At 38.6% G+C, this 21,853-nt stretch overlaps 1 protein-coding gene across 1 annotated transcript; it reads right to left on the bottom strand.

Moving 5' to 3' along the window:
- Window positions 1-566: 566 nt before the first annotated feature.
- Window positions 567-18,366, bottom strand: akap12a (A kinase (PRKA) anchor protein 12a). Its single transcript, XM_059521153.1, has 4 exons — window positions 18,115-18,366; window positions 9,705-9,804; window positions 1,050-9,541; window positions 567-962 (listed from the first exon to the last, which is right to left on the bottom strand). The coding sequence occupies exons 1-3, from the start codon at window positions 18,229-18,231 to the stop codon at window positions 1,089-1,091; spliced, it is 8,670 nt and encodes a 2,889-aa protein (XP_059377136.1). The 5' UTR covers window positions 18,232-18,366; the 3' UTR covers window positions 567-962; window positions 1,050-1,088.
- Window positions 18,367-21,853: the final 3,487 nt, after the last annotated feature.

Here is a 21,853-nt window from a genome sequence, read left to right as displayed (position 1 = left end):
CCAGATGCAAACCTCTGTAATACAGGCAAGGCAGGCTGTATAATATGAACAAAAATGCTCAACTGGAACAATCGTATGCAGTACAGAGTGTTTTGATACTCAGGGAAAAATAAAAAAAACTTACATGGGGAAAAGTCAGTAGTTGCAACTTTAGATTGCATGCTTAAATTTTTATGCCAAAAATATAGTCACAAATATTTTCTAAAATTGGGTGTTTCTGTATATTAAAATTGTTAATTACAAAAACAATAGTCATAACAATGACATGGCAACAAAAAATAAATCATAAGTTTGATAAGATTTTGACTGTTCTTTGTAAAACAAATTAAACAATCTGTCAGTTTCAGTAATTGTCTACATCTGACTGAATACTGAGTATAAAATAAATGTATCCTAGATGCATATCAAGAGGTATATATAAATATTGTAGAAACTTAATTTTAAAATAAGTTGCTTTGCAATGATCTGTATCGTAAAAAGCACTATACAAATAAACTTGAAATGAATTGAATTGTATATGATGGTTCAAAATGGAAATTACCTTTGATTTAGTGAATATCTTTAAATACCAGGAATTGCACATCCTTTTACAATGACAATCATTTTCTTACAACAGGATATCATGTGGCATAAGCTTATGCTAATGTCTGAATAATGATAAAACAATTCATACATTTATGACAAATATCCTCAGTAAATATATGACAAAATAGCTGCTTTTGAAGGGGTTTATATGTTAAAATATTTTCTGCATGAAAGTAAAAAAAAATAGTTGATGATACAAAAAAACAGCCTCTCCACTGAATAACTACTGTTTTTGGTTTCACCTTTGCTTAATGGAACTTTAATGATGCAGTTTTACTTTACATTTTTTTGTTGTCAGAAATGTGAATCCCAACTTGTGCTGAGTACAGCCTCCTCCAGGTGTAAAATGTTCTTAATTATCCTTGTTAAACTTGCATCTGAAATTACAGAATTTGTTATGATTAAAAAAAAATCTAACATCAAAAATGACTGATAACTGAATGCAATATAATAAAATGACTTACCAACTCATCAAATCTTTCATCTGGTGTAGCACGCCACTATCAAATTGCAGCATCAGATGTTTGTTTAGCAGCAGTATCTTGGGGCGCATCCTCTGTGCATGTCACCTGACATGGGGAATCTCCAATGTTATCTACAGCATCCTCCCACACATCCTCCTCTACCTCTGACTGAGGTTCTGTTGAAGTATGCCGCAAGGAAGCCTTCCCATTTTTTTCATTTGATATACACTCTTGAGTTAAAACTGATATCTTTACCTCTTTCGCAGCCACAAATGGTGGTTCAACATCTTTAGACACAACTGAAGCCTCTGACTTTGCTTCCTTTTTCTCCTGTTCAACTACCTGCAACGTTGTTTTCTTTACTTCTGGTGTAGCAACAGGTGGAGTTGTTGCTACTATAACTGTGGCAACAGCTGGTCCCATCATCCCATGGGATAAATGTGTCTCTGCTAGTGGTGTTTCCTGTCGTGCCTTTTCTAATGTAGTCACAGTGGGTGCCTCCATCCCAGTTACAACTGATGTTGCCTTTACTAAGACCATGGCTGGTGTTGTCCGTGTCTGTGCTACTTGTTCTGTCATTGGTGTTTGTACTGCTAGGATCACAGCAGGTGCTTCTGGTACTGAAACTGGTGTCTCTACCACTGGTGGCTTAACTTCTTCTCCTGCAGTCACTGCTGGTAGAAATACTGGAGGTGCAGCCTCTTTTGCAATCACTGAAACCAGAACTGGTGTCTGTACCACTGGGATCATAACAGGTCTCTCTGCCATTGCAATTGCAGTTGGTGCTTCTGTGGTAGTTTCTAGTACTAGGCTCACAACTGACCTTTCCACTACTGAGATCACAACAGGTGTTTCTGCTGCTGCAGTCACTGCTGAAACAACTACTGGAGGTGTAGTGTCTGTTACCTTCTCTGAAACCTGACCTGATGTCTGTACCACTGGGGTCACTACTGGTGTCTCAACCACTACAACAGGAGTTGACTTTACAACTGGTGCTTCTACTACTGGGATCATAACAGTTGTTTCTACTGTTGCAGTTACTGCTGAAACAACTACTGGAGGTGTAGTGTCTGTTACCTTCTCTAAAACCTGACCTGATGTCTGTACCACTGGGGTCACTACTGGTGTCTCAACCACTGCAACTGCAGTTGATTTTACAACTGGTGCTTCTACTACTGGGATCATAACAGGTGTTTCTACTGTTGCAGTTACTGCTGAAACAACTACTGGAGGAGTAGCTTCTGTTACTGCCACTAAAACCTGACCTGGTGTCTTTACCGCTGGGGTCACTACTGGTGTCTCAACCACTACAACAGGAGTTGACTTTACAACTGGTGCTTCTACTACTGGGATCATAACAGGTGTTTCTACTGTTGCAGTTACTGCTGAAACAACTACTGGAGGTGTAGTGTCTGTTACCTTCTCTGAAACCTGACCTGATGTCTGTACCACTGGGGTCACTACTGGTGTCTCAACCACTGCAACTGCAGTTGACTTTACAACTGGTGCTTCTACTACTGGGATCATAACAGGTGTTTCTACTGTTGCAGTTACTGCTGAAACAACTACTGGAGGAGTAGCTTCTGTTACTGCCACTAAAACCTGACCTGGTGTCTGTACCACTGGGGTCACTACTGGTGTCTCAACCACTGCAACTGGAGTTGACTTTACAACTGATGCTTCTACTACTGGGATCATAACAGGTGTTTCTACTGTTGCAGTTACTGCTGAAACAACTACTGGAGGTGTAGTGTCTGTTACCTTCTCTGAAACCTGACCTGATGTCTGTACCGCTGGGGTCACTACTGGTGTCTCAACCACTGCAACTGCAGTTGACTTTACAACTGGCGCTTTGACTACTGGGATCATAACAGGTGTTTCTACTGTTGCAGTTACTGCTGAAACAACTACTGGAGGTGTAGTGTCTGTTACCCTCTCTGAAACCTGACCTGATGTCTGTACCGCTGGGGTCACTACTGGTGTCTCAACCACTGCAACTGCAGTTGACTTTACAACTGGCGCTTCGACTACTGGGATCATAACAGGGGTTTCTACTGTTGCAGTTACTGCTGAAACAACTACTGGAGGTGTAGTGTCTGTTACCTTCTCTGAAACCTGACCTGATGTCTGTACCGCTGGGGTCACTACTGGTGTCTCAACCACTGCAACTGCAGTTGACTTTGCAACTGGCGCTTCGACTACTGGGATCACAACAGGTGTCTCTACTGTTGCAGTTACTGCTGAAACAACTACTGGAGGTGTACTGTCTGTTACCTTCTCTGAAACCTGACCTGATGTCTGTACAACTGGGGTCACAACTGGTGTCTTAACCACTTCAACTGGAGTTGACTTTACAACTGGAGTTTCTAATACTGGGATTACAACAGGTGCCTCTACTGCTGCAGTAACCACTGATACAACTACTGGAGGTGCAGGCTCTGTTACCATCACTGAAACCTTACCTGGTGTCTGTACCGCTGGGGTCACAACTGGTGTCTCAACCACTGCAACTGGAGTTGACTTTACAACTGGCGCTTCTACTAATGGGATCATAACAGGTGTTTCTACTGTTGCAGTTACTGCTGAAACAACTACTGGAGGTGTAGTGTCTGTTACCTTCTCTGAAACCTGACCTGATGTCTGTACTACTGGGGTCACAACTGGTGTCTTAACCACTGCAACTAGAGTTGACTTTACAATAGGAGTTTCTACTACTGGGATTACAACAGGTGCCTCTACTGCTGCAGTAACCACTGATATAACTACTGGAGGTGCAGGCTCTGTTACCATCACTGAAACTTTACCTGGTGTCTGTACCACTGGGGTCACAACTGGTGTCTCAATCACTGCAACTGGATTTGACTTTACAATAGAAGTTTCTACTACTGGGATCACAACAGGTGTATCTACTGCTGCAGTCACTGCTGAAACATCTACTGGAGGTGCAGTCTCTGTTACCATCACTGAAACCTGACCTGGTGTCTGTACCATTGGGGTCACAACTGGTGTCTTATCCACTGCAACTGGAGCTGAAATTACAATACGAGTTTCTACTACTGGGAACTCAACAGGTGTTTCTACTGCTGCAGTCTCATCTAAAATATCTACCAGAGGGACAGTATCTGTTACCATCACTGAAACCTTACCTGGTGTCTCTACCATTTGGGTCACAACTGGTGTCTCAACCACTGCAACTGGAGGTGACTCTACAAAAGCTGTTTCTACAGCTTCTGATGTTTCTGATGCTGCAGTTGCTGCTTGTGTAACTGGAGGTGCTGCATGTATTGCAATTACTGAAATCTGAGCTGGTGTTTCTACTGCTGGTGTCACAAGTGATGTCTCTGCAGCTGCAGTTACTACTGAAGTTTTTATTTCTGGGATCATAATTGTTTCTGATGCTACTGGAGTTCCAGATGATGTACCTACTACAGGAGATACAGCTTCTGCCACTGTCATTGAAATCATAGCTGGTATCTCAGTGTCTGGTGTCTTTGCCACTTCCACTACAGTTGGTTTTACTGATGTGACGGAGACAATGAGAGTTTCAATTACTTGGCTTACATGTGTTTCTGCAAATGAGGTCACATCTAGTGTAACCTCTTCTAGAGGTACAGTCTCTTTGACTGAAACAACAGCTGTAGTCTCCACAAAAGATGTTTCTGTGGCTGGGATCTGTAATACAGGGGACACTACTGTTTTTTCTACTGCAGCTGGAGTTGATTTTACTGCTGTGACAGAAAAAACAGGTGTTTCTACAACTGTGCTCAAAACTGGTTTTTCTGCTATTGTAGTAGTCACTGTTCCTGTACTTACCACTGGAGATGCAGCTTCTGTTACTATTACTGAACCAAATTCTGGTGTTGCTACCACTGGAATCACATTCTGTATCTCCACTACTGGGGCCACAGCAGTCTTCACAATCACTGATTCGACATTTGGTGTTTCGACAGGTGTCTCTTTTACAGGCGGTACATCCTTTGACCCATTGCCTAGAGTTACAACTGGTGTTAATTCATCTAAAGGTGTAGCTGGTGTCACTACCACAGAAATAACAGTGGGAATCTCCACCACTTGTTCTTTGATCACTGTTGTTAACACTGATGTGTCAGAGTCTATGTTTTGATTTTGTGATGTAACAGCAGAATTATTAGTATCAGTTGTTTTTGCCATAGATGTAACCACTGGTGTTTCTACTTCAAGTTCTTTAGCCACTGAGGTGACAACTGGTGGCTCCACTTCCAGCTCAGTTACTACAACTGTCTCTACTTTCACTTCTGATACCACAGGAATTTCTACCTTTGGTTCTCTCACTTCAAATGTCTCAGCCCTGAGTTCACTCACTACTTGTGACTGTATCTCAGAAACAGCAACTTCTGGCATTTTTGCTGTTACTTCAGAGGTCAGTGGTGATTCTTGTGCAATGGTTGTTATTTCGATTACTGCAGGTATTTCATCTTTAATTTCTGTCTTGTCTACATGCAACTCATTTGACAGTATCTTTTCTGTTACCTGTTCAAGAGATTCACATTTTAGACTAGCATTTTCATCTTCTTCATTCTTCTTTTCACTCATATTACTAACCTCTGTTTCTGCAGCAGTATAATTTAGTGCCAGCACTGCCATTATAGGTACTTTAATCATAGTCATATCTGAATCAATCCTTTCTGGTTCTGGTTTGGGAGCAACAGCCATTGTATCTTTTTCTTCTGGAACTGCAATTTCTTTCATTTCTGATGATGTCATTGCTGGGGACTGGTCACCATCTATTTCTTCACCCTCTTGTTCTGTTGCTTTTTGTAGCTTAGATTTTGAAAGTACCTGTGTTACTGGTTCAGGTACCATAGGCTTCTCTTTCCCAGATTGTTTTGTTGTTTTCTCAATAATGGCAACCATCTCTAAAACTTTACCAGTTTTAATATTCTCTGTTGTCGCTGGTTGTGCAATTTCTGGTGCTACAGGTTCTGCTTCAACTTCTGGCAATACTATTTCTAGCGGTATTAGTATGACTTCAGAACTAGTGTCAGGCAATTCTGGTGTTTCTGTGTGCTCAGATACATCTTTTGAAAATGCAGAAACAACTGTGTGTTCTCTTATTTTATAAACCATGTCTCCAATTTCACTTCCTGGATCAACAATTATTTCAGGAGATTCATCAGTAGGAGTTTCATTGCTGCCAGTGTTTGTCAGAGGTTGCCCTTCCTTCACTGCATGTTTCTCTTCCTCTTTCACAAAAATCCTATTCGTTCTGTCAGTTGCACTGTCTTCCACTTTATCATCCAAATGTATTTTAGTGTCTTCTTTATGGTGCTCTTCAGTCTCTTCAACTAATACTGGTTCTGGAAGTGACACCTCCTTGGCTGGCAGCTGTTCTCTGGCTCCAGCTTCTGAAATATTTTTAACTGCTTCTGAAGCAACATCATCCCCTGTTTCTTCTTCTACATGTATTTCCTTAATGTCCTGCTGTGCCGTTTGTTCATAATCGTTTTCTTCTATTTTCCCACTGATGTCCTCCACAGTCACTGCTGAATCACCTGCTAATAAGACTGCATCTTTTATGTCAAATTGTATTTCACAGGCTTCAAGATGTATTGATTCAGCTGCTTCTAATTTTAAACTCCCTTCTAACCCCAGTGTCTCTGCCTGTATGTGAACTGGAATCGGACTTATAATACTATTAGTCGCTGTGACTTCCAGACACTCCACAGCAGAAGCATTAATTTCTATTTCTTTGACTTCTTTACTTATGTCTATATCACCATGTGTCAAAGTCTCAACTACTTCAGTGGATGCAGGTTGATCATACTCAGCAACGAACAATTTAACATCTGAAAGCATGAGGTCTTTTTCAGGTTCAGCAGCTACTGGTTGTCCATATACAGGTTCCTCTAACACTAAATGCAGTGGACACTCTGTTTCAGGATCATGGGTGTAATCTGACATAACCTGTTCCAGCCCAGCTTCACTTTGCATTGTCTCAATTACCCGTCTGAGTTCAATACCAGTTGTACATTCCTCTCTTTGTTCCTCCATATAAGTTTCCTCTGATTCTCCCACAAGAGGCTCTGCCACTAACTGAATAACTTGCTCTACACTTAGCTCAGTTTCAATGGCAGATTCCTTTTCACTTACAATTACTTCCTGATACTCAGTCTTTAGTTCCTTAATTTCAGCCTCATAGACCTCATCTGTCCAAAGTCCTGCAACTTCAATTTCATTTTTAAAGTTATCAGAGACTAATTCAGTTGGGACAGCATCACTTGCTTCAGGTATTGCCTCCACTAAGGGTGCAGGGAGATGTTCTTCAACAGATTCTATTTCTTGAGATTCTATTCCTGTACATATTGCTGTTGCCTCAGTTTTCGTATGTGCAACCAAAACCTTTGTTTCCTCTGTTGTGGAGGACTGTACAATATAAGGTGAAAATGATACGGCCAGAGATTCTTGGCTTTCATCTTTTGTAGTTAATGACTGAACACTTGGAGTCATGCAGATAGATTGAATAGCTTCCTGTAGGATCACATCTGGTGTTTGTAAGCCATATTCAGCTGACACTGGTGTAAAATGCCCAGATGACCGGGGTGAATTGGTTAGTTGCAAGACTGCCGAGACCATTTCAGTAGTGTCATCCCCAATAAATTGTTCACTTGATGGTTCTAGGGCAGTGACCGCATCTGCTGTCAACTCCACAATGTCCTCAGCTAAGGTGTCATCCTGTGTTGTCCACTCAGCAGATGATTTTGGTGTTTCAATGCTTTCCTCAATGATGCCTTCTTCTGGAATATCACTCAGTTGCTGATGTTTGCTCAAGAAGTCTGTAAGTTCTTCAAAGTCTTCTGGTAATCCACATATGACTGTTGGTCCAGTGTTAATTGGAACTGTAGCTGCAACTTTTGGCAACAAGTTATTAGATGTGTCTTGTTCTAACACTTGTGAAGTCATCTCTGGCATCTCATGTTCTATTGTGATTTCAACTTGTTGCTCATGCAACTCCTTCAGACTTTCAGGCTCAATTATTTCATACTCAGACAGAGGAATAATAGCTTGGGTTTCATCATCTTCATCACCTGTTTTATGATCCTTTGCAGCCCCATCGGAGGATGTCCGGTCTTTCCTTTCATCTGATTTTCTCTTTTTATGCCCTGGAATGAGTTTCTTCATAGAAAACGGTTCGTCTTTATTCATCTCACTGTCTGAAGGTATTTGCTCAGGGGTACTATTTTCTCCAGTTCTGACCTTTCTCTTCTGGGTGACAATTTTTTTTAACGTCTTCCATGTGGATCCCATCTCTTCCTCAGCAGGACTTCCACTTTGTTCATTAGATGATGTGAGATGATCATAATCACCCTCAGTTGAACTTCCAAATGGAGAGTCAGTTGTTTTCTCATATACTTCTCTTTTCTCTGGTGTTTCATCCTCATTTGTTTTTCTAGCTCTTTTTTTAGCAGAGCCACCACAAATCAGTGCCTCCCAGGAAGCGGTGGTGTCAGATTTCTTTTTGGACTCTTGAGGGCTTACATCAGCCACCAGCTCCTCTTCAGCAGGTTTTGGTTCCCCAACCACTGGTTCCTCCACTTTTGCGAGCTCTGTCAATTCCAATGATGGTTTTGGATGTTCAGAGACTTGTTCTTCTGCCTCAATCACCTTTTCTGCAGATTTACTTTCTCGCTGCCTTTTTGTGGAAAATTTCCTGAAAAGTCTTTTAAGTGGACTTCCTTGTACCTTATCTTTCTCTAGAGAATTCTGAAGCTCTCCTTCAGGTAACAATGTGTCATTGTCTTTCTCCTGTGTATCTTTTTCTTCCTCTGATGTAATATAAGGGATATCAAGGCATATACATTTACTGTTTTCTTTTTTGGCCTTTTCTAAACCCATTCTCTCAATTCTCTTGATTTCGTCATCCTTACTCTCTTTTAGCATTTCCTCTTCTTTCTTTTTCTTTCTTAAACTGGCAAAAATTCCTTGTGTAAAGAATTGCTTGATTGGTGACATTGGTTCCTCCAGCTCAGGACTTCCTTCTTTTTCCAGTTCTTTCTCAGGTGTGTCCTCCACATGATGTTCCACTATCTTTATGTCTTGATCCAGCTCTTTTTCGTTGTCTGTTTGTTGAGAGGGTTCAGCTGCATCAGGCTGGGAAGACACCTCACTTTTTCGTGTCTCATCAGGTGTGTTTTCATTTTCTGCCACTGTACTGTTTTCCTGGGTGTCACTGGAGTCCTCTGAGGGACTTGTGACTTTTTCTACTTGTCCATCTGATTCAGTGTTTTCACATGTGTCTTTTTTTAGGGTAAACTTAAATCCAACAAATCTGAAGATTTTTTTGAACCCAACTTCACTAATATCATCCTCCTCAGCTTCCTCCTTCACAGTCACACTATCTGCATCCACCATCTCTGTGCTCTCATTCTTTATTACTGGTTGAAGAGCTTCCATTTCCTGGATGTCTTCAATTGTCTCTGTGCCATCTTCTTTCAGAGTAACAAACCCTGAGCCAACTGACAATGAATAAATAAATAACTAAGAATGAAAAGTGCCATGGTAAATGTACACTCAAAAAATATTTGATATTTACTACTATTAAAAAAGTGCTGTTCTCATTTCACTGGGAGAAAATAAGGGAAACAATGAAAGTAATAGCAATAATATAGTTTTACATACCATCTGCAAGTACTCTCTCCTCAAAGTTGCCATTTAATTCATCTGCATGGTTCCTTGTCTTTACATTCAAACTGGAGATCCGGCCGTTTTTCTGTAATAACTACATGTAAAAGACAGGACAGATTAAGGAGTGACTAACAAAGTAAATTATACTTAAATTATTTGTCATTACATTATTTTAGCTCTTATCTATACATATTATCTATATACAACCCGAATTCCGGAAAAGTTGGGACGTTTTTTAAATTTTAATAAAATGAAAACTAAAGGAATTTCAAATCACATGAGCCAATATTTTATTCACAATAGAACATAGATAATGTAGCAAATGTTTAAACTGAGAAATTTTACACTTTTATCCACTTAATTAGCTCATTTAAAATTTAATGCCTGCTACAGGTCTCAAAAAAGTTGGCACGGGGGCAACAAATGGCTAAAAAAGCAAGCAGTTTTGAAAAGATTCAGCTGGGAGAACATCTAGTGATTAATTAAGTTAACTGATATCAGGTCTGTAACATGATTAGCTATAAAAGCTTTGTCTTAGAGAAGCAGAGTCTCTCAGAAGTAAAGATGGGCAGAGGCTCTCCAATCTGTGAAAGACTGCGTAAAAAAATTGTGGAAAACTTTAAAAACAATGTTCCTCAACGTCAAATTGCAAAGGCTTTGCAAATCTCATCATCTACAGTGCATAACATCGTCAAAAGATTCAGAGGAACTGGAGAAATCTCTGTGCGTAAGGGACAAGGCCGGAGACCTTTATTGGATGCCCGTGGTCTTCGGGCTCTCAGACGACACTGCATCACTCATCGGCATGATTGTGTCAATGACATTACTAAATGGGCCCAGGAATACTTTCAGAAACCACTGTCGGTAAACACAATCCGCCGTGCCATCAGCAGATGCCAACTAAAGCTCTATCATGCAAAAAGGAAGCCATATGTGAACATGGTCCAGAATTGCCGTCGTGTCCTGTGGGCCAAGGCTCATTTAAAATGGACTATTTCAAAGTGGAATAGTGTTTTATGGTCAGACGAGTCCAAATTTGACATTCTTGTTGGAAATCACGGACTCCGTGTCCTCCGGGCTAAAGAGGAGGGAGACCTTCCAGCATGTTATCAGCATTCAGTTCAAAAGCCAGCATCTCTGATGGTATGGGGGTGCATAAGTGCATACGGTATGGGCAGCTTGCATGTTTTGGAAGGCTCTGTGAATGCTGAAAGGTATATAAAGGTTTTAGAGCAACATATGCTTCCCTCCAAACAACGTCTATTTCAGGGAAGGCCTTGTTTATTTCAGCAGGACAATGCAAAACCACATACTGCAGCTATAACAACAGCATGGCTTCGTCGTAGAAGAGTCCGGGTGCTAACCTGGCCTGCCTGCAGTTCAGATCTTTCACCTATAGAGAACATTTGGCGCATCATTAAACGAAAAATACGTCAAAGACGACCACGAACTCTTCAGCAGCTGGAAATCTATATAAGGCAAGAATGGGACCAAATTCCAACAGCAAAACTCCAGCAACTCATAGCCTCAATGCACAGACATCTTCAAACTGTTTTGAAAAGAAAAGGAGATGCTACACCATGGTAAACATGCCCCGTCCCAACTATTTTGAGACCTGTAGCAGAAATCAAAATTGAAATGAGCTCATTTTGTGCAAAAAATTGTAAACTTTCTCAGTTTAAACATTTGCTATGTTATCTATGTTCTATTGTGAATAAAAAAATTGGCTCATGTGATTTGAAAGTCTTTTAGTTTTCATTTTATTAAAATTTAAAAAACGTCCCAACTTTTCCGGAATTCGGGTTGTACTATTTTTGGCAACAATCAGTTTGTCTCGTCTATATACAGCACGGCTCACTCAGGCCAAAGAAGCTACGGAAAAGTACAACTATGAAGTCTGAATTCAAGTTAAGAAATTCCCCAAACATTTTTACAAAAGTTATCACAATAATATATTTTCTGAATGTTAAGTGTCTAACTACAATGTAGTTTAAAGGAGATGGCCCTTGGGATCTATCAAACAAAATAAATGAACACTTTTATGGAACCCGAGCATCACATAGCTCTCCTTTGATTAAAAGCCATCTCACAGACTTCCTGTTAAACCATGGCTGACCTCATCATGTTTTACATGGAAAATCGATGCACCCAGTGCAGTAAGGGAGAATTCCATCAATCCTTTGGGTATAAGAGCACTACAAATATCCCTCCATTAATGTGCACACATTAATACAAAAGAAAGAAAAAAAAACACTGACAAACCCCAAAACTGACAGGAATTGTGATATGAAATAAACATTTTTTTTTTTCAAAAACCGAAATTGCATTTTAAAATTCGTAACCTACATATGTATTCCAATAAAATAATTCAGAGCAAACAAACATCAAAGGACAAACCTCAAACCACATGATAAGAAGCAGTTTAGTAGTGATTAAACACTTTTAAATGTAATTAAATTCAAGTAAAAGTAAAAAAGATACCATATTATTTGCCAGACACTGAGGAATAAATGTAGTTTATTCTTTCTGCAATATTAACAGACATACTTGACAGATGACATCTGAGTTCATCCAAATATGTCAACTTCTCAGACCACAAGCCTTCAGTGATAAATGTATATATATAATTAATGCACATCAAACAATGTGCTCTCTTATTAAACTAAACTAAATTGTCTAATCTGAACTACCAGAACCAGAGCATATTTTGTTCATACAGTGAATTTAGGCCAAACACCTATAAATAGGACAAAGTCACCTACTCTTCTTTCTTTTGACTCTCATTACTCCAGTTAAATGACTGCAAATGATAGTCAGGTTATTGCATTATGGGCATTCTTAAAAAAAAAATTCTTCAACAAACAAATATGCAAATGCAAAATGACAATGCAATATGTAAAATGGCAATGCATTTCTGTATTTACATTTACATTTTCCAATACATTTGTGCAACGTTTGGTGCAAAATGAAAATGAAAATTAAATTACATAATTTTCATTTGGCATTTCATACACCAGTTTTAATATGTAAAATGAATACTAATTTTAACGCTTTATAAGTTGCAAAATTAAAATGAAAATGTATTACAGAAATGATTAGATATGTATAACATGTTCAAGCAAAAACTGTGGCAAAATTATCATTTAAATGCTATTTTTCTTAAATGCATTAACACTCACAGTCAAGACACTTCGATTGCATTTTCATTCAATGTCCCGCAATGAATGTAGCAAAATTCAATGTGCACATTGAAAATGCATTCCGAGCCCATCACGTGTCCGCCCCCTCCCGCCATGTCAATCACTGCGTGAACAAGGCGGGGCTTGCAGAAGGTCAGAGACTCAAATCTCAAGAAGAGGATTCAAGTGAGAGAACATGGACAAGACAGTTGGTCCGTGTACGTTTTGATCATTTCAGTTTATGGCTTCAATATTTCATTCGCACTTGTGGGCAGCGCTGAAGCGCTCCTTTCATCTGATTGGTCGAATCGCTCCACCTTCAGCACAGTCTTTTCATTCTTTCAGGCAGAATAAGAGTCAGTGCGAGTAATGCACTGTAATGTCTGAAACCACCGCTCACTGTTAATTAGCATAATATTTGAATCAGATGTAGCTGGGCACATAATTTGTGCTGCTGAGACCTGCAAGAGACCCCGTTAAATTATTTCTAGGTTATAGTATTGTATAAATATTGTCCCACTGATAAAAAATAGTGCAAATAGTTCCGTCTCCTTGGATAACAGTGAAGTGGAAATAAATATTTAGATTTATGAAATAAAATTAATAGGATTTTTTTGGCAAAGCAACACGAGTCAGACGAGTCTGAAGATCTAAGCTGAATTTGGTGAAACATTAAAGTTCTAGTCTGTGTCAATTAATCTCATAATAAATAATAATGTTACCAGTATTTTTCGGTATAAGTTGCATCAGTCCAAAAATACGTCATGATGAGGAAAAAAACATATATAAGTCGCATTTATTCAGAACCAAGAGAAAACATTACCGTCTACAGCCGCGAGAGGGCGCTCTGGGGTAGGCTACAGGAGCACTGAGCAGCATAGAGATAATTTTGCTATTTTTATTTCAGAAATGTAACAATATTAATTTTTACAATTATTTATTAATGTCACACACACATACCTAGTGCCTTATGACTTAAAAGATGAGATTGGTAAATGTTACAGACATGGAACTGTTCAGTCTATTATTGATTTTTATTTCCACTTCACTTTTTTCCAAAGAGTCAGAAATATTTGCACTGTATTTATCAGTGGGACAATATTCATACAATACTACAACCTAGAAATAATTTGCAGGTCTCAGCAGCACGAATTATGTGCCCAGCTACATCTGATTCAAATATTATGCTAATTAACAGTGAGCGGTGATTTCAGACATTACAGTGCTTCACTGTACTGTACTGCACTGACTCTTATTCTGCCTGAAAGAATCTCTTCTTGAGATTTGAGTCTCAGACCTTCTGCAAGACCCGCCTTGTTCACGCAGTGATTGACATGGCGGGAGGGGGCGGAGACGTGATCGGCTCGGAATGCATTTTCAATGTGCACATTGAATTTTGCTACATTCATTGCGGGACACTGAATGAAAATGCAATCGTAAGTGTCTTGACTGTGAGTGTTAATGCATTTAAGAAAAATAGCATTTAAATGATCATTTTGCCACAGTTTTTGCTTGAACATGTTATACATATCTAATCATTTCTGTAATATATTTTCATTTTAATTTTGCAACTTATAAAGCGTTAAAATTAGTTTTCATTTTACATATTAAAACTGGTGTATGAAATGGCAAATGAAAATTATGTAATTTAATTTTCATTTTCATTTTGCACCAAACGTTGCACAAATGTATTGGAAAATGTAAATGTAAATACAGAAATGCATTGTCATTTTACACATTGCATTGTCATTTTGCATATTACATTCCAAATTGAATATCGCTACCCATATGCTTCCATAGACAGAACTGTCACTTGACTAATCAGGTAATTGTTGCATTGTCACAAAAATGTATAATTTGCACACATTGCACACAGTATTTTAAGCCATTTGGTATTCGCGCACTCCACAGGCTGTCAATGCGCCCTTACAGTCACATCCAAAGCTCGCGAGTATAATGTAGCCTACGAGTTATTTTTCGTGCTTTGTTCAGTTTAAGCAACCAAATACAAACAATATGATGTCTGATGGGTTTTGACAAATAAAACAGTTTCATGGCACACTCTGCTGAAATACAGAGGGGAAAAGAAAGAAAAGGCGGAAAAATCTATAATTAAACAACACTGCGTTGTCAGTGTCGGTGTTGTATCAGACACGTGCAATTAACATCAGGCTATATGAAAAACAAGCTCAAATGGAGTTAACAAGGTCTTTTGACAGCGAACAGGGGCGTCACTAGGCCCTTTTAAGGGGGCTTCAGCCCCCCTAAACTTCTACCCAGCCCCCCTAAAAAAATATTTGATTAATAAATTTTTTATCGCTTCAGTCCCCTTTAAAAAAACTCATTTGAAACGGCGGCAAGCTGCGTCAAGTTTCGGCTCCTCCCCTTATCTGAGTCTGCTTGGAGTTAGCGCATTTTTCCAATCTTCAGTGGCGCCGAGCAGCGCGAACATCAGAGAGTACAAGGTGTGTCGTGAGTGCATTTATTGATAGATTGCTATGATATTACATCTGCATCGGTGCAGTTCTTTGTCATAAATGCATTGCAGTTTACATAATGTAATGTTACTGGAGCATTGGGAGCAACACGGGACGGCTCGGTTTCTCATCCAATATCAATACGTTTCGCTGCGTTCACCTTCAGCCCTTGTGTGATAGTTGTTTTTTATTCCTACAAAAATGAAGCGATTAACACCCATGAAAACATACTTTAGAAAACGGTCATGATTTATTTTATTTATTTACTTTTTAAACTTTAAAACATATTATTTTGTATTTTGGCATTACATTATGCTGCCATGCACAGAAATGATTAAAGACACACATCATTATCTGAAAGCACTAGATGGCCCAGAGAGAGAACATCATTATTATTTTGGAGTTTTTTTGTTTTGTATTAATAAATATAGTTTTGTATTAAGTAATAATGAATCAGAAGGAGTGTACATACATATATTAGAGTAAGAGTAAAAGGGATTTGTGATTTTCTTTACTTGATTTATAGAAGTGGCAAATTGATAATTCATGTTGTTATTTTTAATAAATAGAAATAAATATAGAACAGATTAATCATATTGCCAATAGACAGTTACATTAATACAAGTTTAGCTGGTTAGTTAAATGATTTGAAATTAAATAGATTTTCACGGGGTGACTTGGTGAATAACCAACCGTATTGTTGATTACAAAGGCTAAAAAGCTTAAAAAATAAATAATTTATATTTCATTGTTGATGGACTTAGTTACCTAGCTTTCCTGGTAGCTTTGTCTGAGAAAATGATTCATAAATCAACCTATCAGTTGACCCTATGTTTACTTTCTTCACTGACAGACAAAAATAAAAAGCCTATATCAGTCAAAGCTCAGCTTTACGAGGGAAAAGACAGAGCAAGATAAAAACCAAGAGAAAAAGAGTGTGATGCTGATGAGGTGAGGAAAAAAAACAGCTGCCCGCACATGGTTTTAAAGCTATTGTCATCCAATTTTTTTGGCCTTCAAAACATCTTAAAATGCACATATGTACGTAGATCGGAGAAATCAAAATTTTCTCGGGGGAGCATGCCCCCGAACCCCCCTAAATAACTCACATTCGGTACCTCATTGATTATAAAACTGTGCCATATGCAAGTTACTGGATGAATGAATGAAACTAGTTAATAATGAGCATTAGAGTATAAACTATTTTTTTTTTTTTAAATCATTTTGAGCCCCCCTAAAATGAAAATCCTAGAATCGCCCCTGACAGCGAATGAGGAGATCTGAGTTTTGTCCGCATCTGAGGGAAGTGCAGCGCATTATATGCTGTCTCACCTTTTACAGGCTAGGATATAACGTTTATTGTTGCTATATGGGCGCTCAGTTTTTTTTTTTTTTGCTGTTTAATACACTTGGCAAAAATCTCATGATATAAACGATAAAGTGCTCATGCACAGGATATTTAAAACGTAAAAAAGTATATTGGCTAGATGGCAAAAAAACCTACTTTTCCAGTCTTCAAGTACACACAATAGCCTTTACAGACATAGTGTTTGACTGAAGAAAATCATGTCTCAAACTGTTATTTGTTTACCCTTGGTTTGCAAAAACGATCTGTCTCCTCCAGGCTGTGCGCGCGCGTCCATCTGAGTGAAGGCGCGTGAGGTGACGACGAGGTTTAGCAAGAGCTTGAGGAACCCATGGCATTATAAAGTTTTACTGACAAGCTATTTTAGATACGTATCATTGGCTAAATATTTGTAAAAACCCTCTGATTTAAAATAATAATAACGTATTATAGAGATATGAATTTTGGATAATTTTTCACGGCACATATCTGGCTATTCTCTGTCTGCCATAATGAAACGCAGCCCCTGGAGGAGGGGATCCGCCAAAATAAGGTGCCGGATCAGATTTCGGAGGTGCCGGATCCGGATCCGGCTTGTTCAGGTGTTCTGACAAATAATGCTACCTATCAGATTATGCTACCAACACTGTATTTATCATACTGTAAGGGTAGGTTTAGGGTTGGGGTAGGTGTACATGTTAATAAAGCCTCACACCTTATTAATATCATGCATGAAGCAAAATCTGATAGGTAACACTTTTCGCTATCGAATTATGCTACCATTGGTTTTAATGGGAGGTAGCATTTTTCGACAAGGCAGCACAAATCGACAGAACACCGGCACAAATTAAGCCCTGATAGTATGACAACAAAATACTATTTCAGTCTTTCTATACATCAAAATTCCATGTTTAATCCAATGTGTATACGTGCTATTTTTGTATATATTAAGACATTTACTTGCAATTTCTGGGTGAAAATTGTTTCAAAGTTGAGTAAATTGCTTTAGTCAGCTGTATCTGAAAATCTTATCCTGTAATGAAGACTCTCTATTTTCTCTGACTTTCCTCTCTACTTTTTCACAAATGTGCCAACTTGCCAAAGCACCAAAGTCCACACTATTTTATAAGTCCTAAAAGTAGGCTACCTGATATATAAACAAAACAAAACTTGGAAATCCCTTCTCCTCAGCTAAAAAGAGCAGCACTGAACAATAAATTGTTCCTGTCTACCTACACATAATTTTGAGCATCATATAGCCTAATGTTCTGCATTACCTCAAAAATGCCGTAACGGAGGCAGCACACTATGTTTTGAGTTGTGTGTCTTTAGATTCAGAGCTTGGGTCTTTGAAACTTTGTGAAGCATTTCTCTGCAGCAGGAGGCTGGTTCATGCATTCTACCTTGTTATCAGCACCGCCTTCATCCCGAGCATCGCTCGCCGCTGCAGGGAGCTCCTCCGCCGCTGCGTCCTCCTCACATCTGCTGTCCCGTTGCGCGGAGGATGCCGTAGCTCCCATTTCACAATCCTTCTCTCGTTCTCTTCGGTCTCTTTCCTTTCACCCGATGTAACTGCAAAGCAAAAGGGGGAATACCCGAAGATGAGTGCTGAACGGTGGTCAGACTCAGAAGTGATGCCGTTGAGCTCGATGCAAACTCTTTTAGGAGACATCCTGCCTGCATCACATGAACACATTGGCACGCCTCGACGCATCAGTGGGAGAGAGAACAGGAGTCCCGGGATGACCGAGGGACAACCTCTACAATTAATGTTTTTATCGCATGATAAATGATTATGCTTCTTTATCCATCGCATGTGTTTATGTAGATTCCAATGACTGCATTGAGTCACTCAAAATAGCTCCTATTGTGTGTGGAATAACTATAATTTTTTATTTAAACTTTTTAAGCAAACTTTAATTTCAAAGTTGTAAAAATGAAGCACAGATCTTCTCATGGGACTATGAGGGGAAGCACTTGATTTTATTTTGTATTTAAAGCAATTAAACAGTCAAATGATTTAATTTAATGTCACTTAAGCATAGTAAATCCAATTAAATAATTTAGAAAACTAAAACTATCAAAAGTCAAACCAGAAATCCAGTTCACATGGCCCACCTATTTATATAAATAATCCATTATGAAATTGTGGATAGTATGTGGCACTCCCTAAATAATAACAGGTTTCACTATTACAGCAATTTTAGAGACAAATATTAATGACATTCTAGAGAATTCTGTGCTTCCAACTTTGTTGCAAACGTTTGAGGAGCGATGTTTTCTGTTCAGAAAGCATGAACCTTTCCCTGTATGTTAAATGTTAAACCCTTCTGGGAAGGCCTTTCACTAAATGTTAAACACTGATTAAACCTTCATGGATTTGCATCATTTTAGATTTAGGAGCATCAGTAAAGACGTCTGGCTTGCCGTTGGTGTTCCAGCTGATCTTGAAGATGTTCAGGTCTGAACTAAGTTCATGCCAGTAAGTTCCTCAAAGCCTTTCTACATGCAGTATTGCCATGCAGGAATGGCATATATGCTTTCAGTGTTGTTGAAGCTGAGAGGCTCTGCTTTTCTAGTTTTACATGCTACAGCATTAAGATTTGTCCTGACAGGAATAGACAAACCAAGGGGCTGTGCATATACTTTGACCACATACATGTGGCTCAAATCTAATATTACTCACTTTTCAAAGAACGACTTACATTTGGTGAAGTATGAAGGTTAAAACTTCATGTTGTTGAGCTGCTTTCCAATGGCAGAGATTGGACATCTCTTTCTGAACGCTGGGAACAAACACTTATTTCAGTAATCCCAAACACAAGGTGAAATAAACATTGGTGTGGCTCGAGAACAATGAAAGTGAATGTCTTACAGAAGCCCAGCCAAAACCCTGATCTTAATCTAATTGTGAATCCACATGCAGCACTATTTACGGATGTAGAATTTGTAATTCACTGAAATGAGAAAATGAAATAAAGAACTCCAAACAACTTTTCAACTTTAATAAACATTAAAAGGCATCCAGCAACCAGTTCATCTGAAAGCTTTAACTTTTCTTACTTCAAATAGACTTTTTCAGCCATTTTGGCCAGCTCATGCCCCAAAGCAGTAAAGCAGAAAGTGGGCACAGGGTGAATTAAAATCAACTGACTGGTCAAATGTTATTCAGAGGAGGAACAGCCTTCATCATAATGCAATTTGAGATTAAATGAGGGCATGTGAATTCACGAGCATGACAAACAACCCCTACATAAAATGCTCTGTAGTGGTTTTCTTATGTTCTGCATTTCTCAAGGAGTTCATCTAAACACATTTTCATTCCTTCAGAGGAAAAGTTTAACCTTTCAAGAAAGGTCAAAAGACCTTTTGTTTATTAACTTAACATAATATTACACAACTAAAGTTGTTCATTATTTTGAAACCACGATTTTCCCAAACGGTAAACATTTATAATGCACTTTTCTATACAGATAATGTAGACACAAAGGCTGTCAAGCTCCAAAAAGGACAAAACTGTGGAATAACAAACCTGGCAAAGTCTCAAGAAACATGAGAAGCAATGGTGTGTGACGTCATGATGTATTTGGTTCATGTTTACATTCATGCATTTACACACAGACACACTGCATCTCATGGTATATAATTTATCAAGCTGTTTTATTCAGCCTTGTATTGGATTGCAGAACAACATTTGTTATGAATTATTATTTGTCATTTCTGCTGCAGCAAACAAAAATACAACCCACTTAAAATGCCCAGTTGGGCCACAAATGCAAGCTTGTCTCAAGTTCTCGAAATCAATATGGAGCTATTATTATGACAAAATGATTTGAACTTGAATTGTGTAAATTTGAATTATTTGCATGTGTAATCTAACAAAATAGAATTTTAGGTGGTAGTTTAAATAGTTCTGAATTTGATTTTTTTAAACGAATATTGAACATTTGAAATTTAACAAACTGAAATGTTTTTATGGCTGAATTTTATAGACATGTATTTTCAAACAGCTAGTTTTTTTTGTTCTGAATTCTTATACTGCAAATATTAATTTAAAAAAAATCAGATTCAAGTTTTCAAGATGAATAAATTCGGAACTTCAAATTCAGTTTTCTAAAATTCAAGTTCAAAAATTCAAACTCAAAAATTCAGATCTTACAGAAAGTAGGTCACAGGTCATCCACAGGGAAGAGTAGATGATCTCAGAAAAGTTGAACAGAGCATTTTAGCCAATTGGGGACTGCGGAAATTTTCCAGCGCGAACGTGATGGTGGTTCAAGAGGTTGCCACTCTCTGACCTCTGACTCTGATCATGAATCGCCCGGAGGTGATTCTTAAACATAAATGATTTTGTGTTTATATGTTAGGTTAGCGTTCTCAGCACGTGAGACATTTGTCTAAGCGATCTCTGTTGTTTGTTTTAAAGTATATTTTGTGTAAAATTGATTAGAACGCCACCGTGTCTACTAGGCCTAAGTTACACAGACAGGACGCGAGCGGCGCGACGCAACACAGCGCTTGAAGCGACTGTTGCAAAGAACTGGGACTAGGTCAGAAATAGGATGGGGAATCCGTGTGCTGTTGGGGATTTCACGGGTCGCGTCGCACCGTTCGCGTCCGGTGTTGTGTAATATTCGGTTCCCGTGAAAAACTGTTGCTGTGGGTGGAGTTTACATGAACATTCATTAGTTCCCTGATCAGTGCACGCTCTTCAAATCGCTGCTTGGATTAGGATTATTTTGAAAAGGTAACAAAGTGTCTATGTTAAGCACTGAAGCATTGTAACATTGTCAAAACAATGCAGTTTATGTAATATCTGTAAGATGATTTGCTTGATTGATTGCAGGCACATAGAAAAACAATAAGCGAATAACCTATGCTAACCTTGGGATATATAGTTTCTTAATTACATTTTTTTATGTGTTTAGCTTTTTATACATTTCATTTGTGGGGCATTAATTGCTGTTTGAATAGTATGATTAGCTAAGTTAGGCTACTGGTGACTATTACTGCAATGTATTCATGACAATGCTTGAAACAAATATATACTGTATGCCGCCTAATAAATATAGCTATAGGCTAGCTATCCAGTGTCATTTATAAAAAGTTTAGTTTGTATGTAGCCAGTGTTTCTGTAACCTA

This window comes from Carassius carassius, chromosome 32 (assembly GCF_963082965.1).
Source record: "Carassius carassius chromosome 32, fCarCar2.1, whole genome shotgun sequence".
Classification (NCBI taxonomy): domain Eukaryota; kingdom Metazoa; phylum Chordata; class Actinopteri; order Cypriniformes; family Cyprinidae; genus Carassius; species Carassius carassius.
Note: the sequence above shows the minus strand (reverse complement) of the source record. Positions and strands in the feature narration are given on the sequence as shown.